At 29.8% G+C, this 4,878-nt stretch overlaps 1 protein-coding gene across 1 annotated transcript; it reads left to right on the forward strand.

Moving 5' to 3' along the window:
• Window positions 1-618: 618 nt before the first annotated feature.
• Window positions 619-3,829, forward strand: LOC131637333 (polyol transporter 5-like). Its single transcript, XM_058907931.1, has 3 exons — window positions 619-987; window positions 1,503-2,021; window positions 2,738-3,829. The coding sequence occupies exons 1-3, from the start codon at window positions 801-803 to the stop codon at window positions 3,541-3,543; spliced, it is 1,512 nt and encodes a 503-aa protein (XP_058763914.1). The 5' UTR covers window positions 619-800; the 3' UTR covers window positions 3,544-3,829.
• Window positions 3,830-4,878: the final 1,049 nt, after the last annotated feature.

Here is a 4,878-nt window from a genome sequence, read left to right on the forward strand (position 1 = left end):
ATATGAGAAGATGACCTTCTTGAAATAATTAAATTTAATAGTTTAAAATTTTATAAATCAACATAAATATTAAATAATTGAATATATATATATATATATATATATATATATATATATATATATATATATATATATATATTATATTTTATTAATTTTGAATTATTTATAAATTTAAGACCGAAATTTCAACTAGAGTAAACTTATGATAAGTTTTAAAATATAAACTTTCTTTTAGAAAAAAAATGCTAAAAAGGAAAACGAATGATTCCCAATTATAATTGAAATGTTTAATAAAATATCCAATTTACCATTTTGCTATATTACTTTTTAATTTTATATTTAAATCATTTTCTATTATTAAGAATATAAAAATTGAATATGAACATTAAACAATTAACAATACTTAGAATATTCGAATAAAAAAAATGAGAAATTTAGAAAATAAGACAGCAAATTATCAACCTTAAACAAAATCAACAATAGTAAAAAAAAAAAAAAAACAATAAAAAACAAAATGAGTTGTGAGATAAATTTGGGGAAGTGAATAGCTGGCCGCATTAAACACGTGTGGTCGTGTTCCTGTCATCCTGGATTCATCCTATAAAAGAAAAAAACATAACTCAAAAACCCAATAATTCTGGTCAATTACCCATAGGTTTTGCATTCATATTTTATATTAATATTTATTATTATAAAATTTTCACCAGATTATTAAATTCTACCTGATTTTTATTATGTGTCTTGTCCTATAAATTCTCAAAAAGCCATTTTCGATTTTTCTACATTTCTTCAATTCTGCCATGGATGAGATGAACAAGCAGGATTGCCATTATGAACCACTTCCTGGTTCAGATTCAAAAGCTGATCAAAGTAATAATGATGCAAATGAAGGTCCTAGCTCTCAGAAAAGTAAAGTTCATCATCTCAATAAATATGCACTTGCTGGTGCTATTTTGGCTTCCACAAATTCAATTCTCTTAGGCTATGGTAAGTTCCATTTTTCTAGTTCAATATTTTAATTTCTTGAAAAAAATTAATTTTTTAAACAAACCCACCAAGAATTTATGAATAAAAAATGAAATGAAATAGTAAAGATTCATTTTTTTATGATAAGATTCATAAGGGTCATTTTTATTTTTGAAAAAAAATTGATTTTTTATGAAAATTTTCATAAGGGTCATTTTTATTTGTGAAAAATATTGTTTTTTTATGATAAGATTCATATGGGTCATTTTTAATTGTGAAAAAAATGTGATTTTTTATGAAAAGATTCATAAGGGTCATTTTTATTTTTGAAATAAAATTGATTTTTTATGAAAATTTTCATAAGGGTCATTTTTATTTGTGAAAAAAATTTGATTTTTGATGAAAAGATTCATAAGGGTCATTTTTAATTTTGAAAAAATGTGATTTTTTATGAAAAGATTCATAAGGGTCATTTTTATTTGTGAAAAAAAAATTGATTTTTGATGGAAAAAATTGATTTTTATTTATTTTTGCAGATATTGGTGTGATGAGTGGTGCTGTGATATTCATAAGAGAAGATTTTAAGATATCATCAATTCAAGTAGAAATTCTAGTTGGTTGTTTAAATGTTTGTTCATTGATTGGATCTTTGGCATCTGGAAAAACTTCTGATATGATTGGAAGAAGGTACACAATAATGATAGCAGCAGCAACATTTTTCATAGGTGCATTGGTAATGGGATTGGCACCATCCTATACATTCTTAATGGTTGGTCGTGTAATTGCTGGCATTGGTGTTGGTTATTCTCTAATGATTTCACCTGTTTATGTTGCTGAACTTTCACCTGATCTTACAAGAGGGTTCTTAACTTCACTTCCTGAGGTTTTCATAAGTTTTGGTATTTTGCTTGGTTATGTGTCAAACTATGCTCTTTCATCTCTTCCATTTGGGTTGAATTGGAGAATCATGCTTGGTCTTGCTGCATTGCCTGCTGTTTTTGTAGCTCTTGGTGTTTTGGCAATGCCGGAATCGCCTAGATGGCTTATAATGAAAGGTAATTTTTATTATGATTCATAGTTGAGCCAAACCGAACGGTCAAATCAAACAGGATCGCATTAAAAAACCTAAACTTTGATGGAAGTTCACGTACCAAATTGAATAAATTTGGTTCAATTCTTGAACTCTTTCATAGTTGAGAATTTTCAACGTGTTTCGGTTTGGTTAACGACTCGGTTTTTTGGTTTTTATAACACTTTTAATATTGACCTTGTTTGATTTTGTTTTTTATTAGTAGTTCCAATATTAGTTAATAATAGCAATTTGGTTTCACTAAAAATAAGTTTAGTTTCTTTTTTATCCAATAATTTCGGTTTGAATATAGAGAGCCAATCTACTAAATTTTTTTATACTAGTTCGGTTTTAGATGAACCATTAACATTATGTTTAGTTTGGAATTAATCGTTCAAATGATAAAGTTTGGTTAGAGTTTCGTCTCAAATCAAACCATGAGTAGTCCTACTCATAGTCATTGATACTGAGGTGACCGATCGAGCGATTGTGATACCTTTTTATAATGAACGTAGTATTTATATATAAACTATACTCGAAAAATCATAAATTTGAAATTATAATATAAAGAAACTACAAAAATAAACTCTGCGGTTAGAGACATAGACACAGTTGACTGAACTTCATTACTAAACACCTTGTTTTTCTTTGTCCGCGTTTCATGATCTTTAACCTTTTGAACCGATGTTGTTGTTCTAACAGGTAGATATGAAGAAGCAAAACAAGTTTTGATTAGAACATCAGAAAGCAAAGGTGAAGCTGAATATAGATTTTCAGAAATTTCACAAGCTGCTATAAATTCCAAAACCTTTTCTACGAGTAGACAAGGGGTGTGGAAGGAATTGCTAATTTCACCTTCACGTCCCGTCTTAAGAATCCTCATAGCTGCAATTGGTGTTAATTTCTTCATGCAAGCTTCTGGAAATGATGCTGTAATTTACTACAGTCCACAAGTTTTCAGAGAAGCTGGAATTCAAGGTGAGAAGCAGCTTTTTGGTGTGACAATCATCATGGGAATAGCGAAAACATGTTTTGTTTTTGTTTCAGCTTTGGTTTTAGACAAATTTGGAAGAAGGCCCATGTTGTTGTTGGGCTCATTAGGTATGGCAGTTTCATTATTTGGGCTTGGATTGGGCTGCACTTTTCTACAAAACTCCGATGAAAAGCCCGCATGGGCTATTTCATTGTGTGTCATTGCGGTTTGTGCTACGGTTTCATTCTTTTCTATTGGGCTTGGGCCTACAACTTGGGTCTATTCGTCGGAGATTTTTCCTATGAGGTTAAGGGCCCAAGGTACAAGTTTGGCGATTTCGGTGAACCGTTTGGTTAGTGGTATTGTGTCTATGTCATTTCTTAGTATCTCTGAGGAAATAACCTTTGGGGGTATGTTTTTTGTGCTTGGGGGTATAATGGTTGTTGCTACAATTTTCTTTTATTATTTTTTACCAGAAACTAATGGTAAAAGCTTAGAAGAGATTGAAGCTTTGTTTGAAGATGAATTACATTGAGTTTTGTAGTAGGTTTCAAGAATGGTAAAATTGGTTTTGTTGTGTTTTTTTAGGCAAAAAAATGGTTTTGTTGTTGTTAAAGGTGGCTTGATTGGTTTGATATATTGTATCACATAGATTGCTTGGAATTTGGTGCTTCCAAGTTTCAATACATAGAGAAAAAAATTACATTTTGGGTATTTGATGAAAGGAATTTGGTGCTTCCAAGTTTCAATATATAAAGAAAATTACATTTTGGGTATTTGATGCAAGCAGAATATAAAGATGATATGATATGATAAGAAACGGAATAAGGATATGATATGATGTTGATTCTATTATGTGTTTGATATTATAATTTTATGTATTTCATACACATTTAATAGTGACTGGATAAACTATATAATATATCTAAATTTAATAAAATTAATTTTAGAAAATGAGATGCTAATAGTTTCAGCAAAGCAACAAAGGGTAGTTGCATCATGATTTCAGTCAAGGGTGACACCATCCGCATCACACTTAATCTAATCAAAGGAAGGAAAACACCACAAAACATTAGAGATTTTAGAACTCTAGGGAAGCTTTGGCTGAATTTTAAAAACTTTAAAATGGTGAACTCAATTATGAAGTTCAAATAGCACAAAATTCATTTTATAACAAAACAATGAGACTCAGACAGACTGGCCATGAATTGGAAAAATCGATTCATACTAAAAGTGTAACACCCCTATAAACACACAAGTAATTCGCATATAATTTACAAAAAATAAATCAAATAAAAATCACCAACTTAAGAATGTCATACTTCACATAAAACATCATAACAGATCCTGCTCCGTAACACGAGTTACATTAATTCAACACACACATATCAGGTTATAATTCAACCTTTTAATTAAAATATTGCAATCCGTTTACCGTCACAGAATAAAATTCTTCATAAACAAAACTCATAACGATTCAGTCTCATCACAAATTGGATTCAAAGACCGTTTTTAACATCGAAAGCCTCATGAAATAAGTTAATCAAAATATAGTAGTTATTCGCAAAACTAGCGCTCCCGACCCGTTGTTATATCAGAGCAAGACACCAATATTAAAATGAAATTAATAAAACACTCTGAAGCTATCTTCAATGCTTCTACAAACTACTCCTGATCACCTGCGCGTTACCCACGTGAAGGCAACATTCAAACAGAAAGAGTGAGTAATCACAATTCATGATAAAAGATATAAGGAAAAGATTAGTATCTACTACCAACATTATCATATAATAACACAGATCATTCGTCAACACATCGTACTCACCGATACATCATAATAGCACATATACATCTTTTATAATCAAAACGT

The sequence above is a fragment of the Vicia villosa genome, unplaced genomic scaffold, assembly GCF_029867415.1.
Source record: "Vicia villosa cultivar HV-30 ecotype Madison, WI unplaced genomic scaffold, Vvil1.0 ctg.001966F_1_1, whole genome shotgun sequence".
Taxonomy (NCBI): domain Eukaryota; kingdom Viridiplantae; phylum Streptophyta; class Magnoliopsida; order Fabales; family Fabaceae; genus Vicia; species Vicia villosa.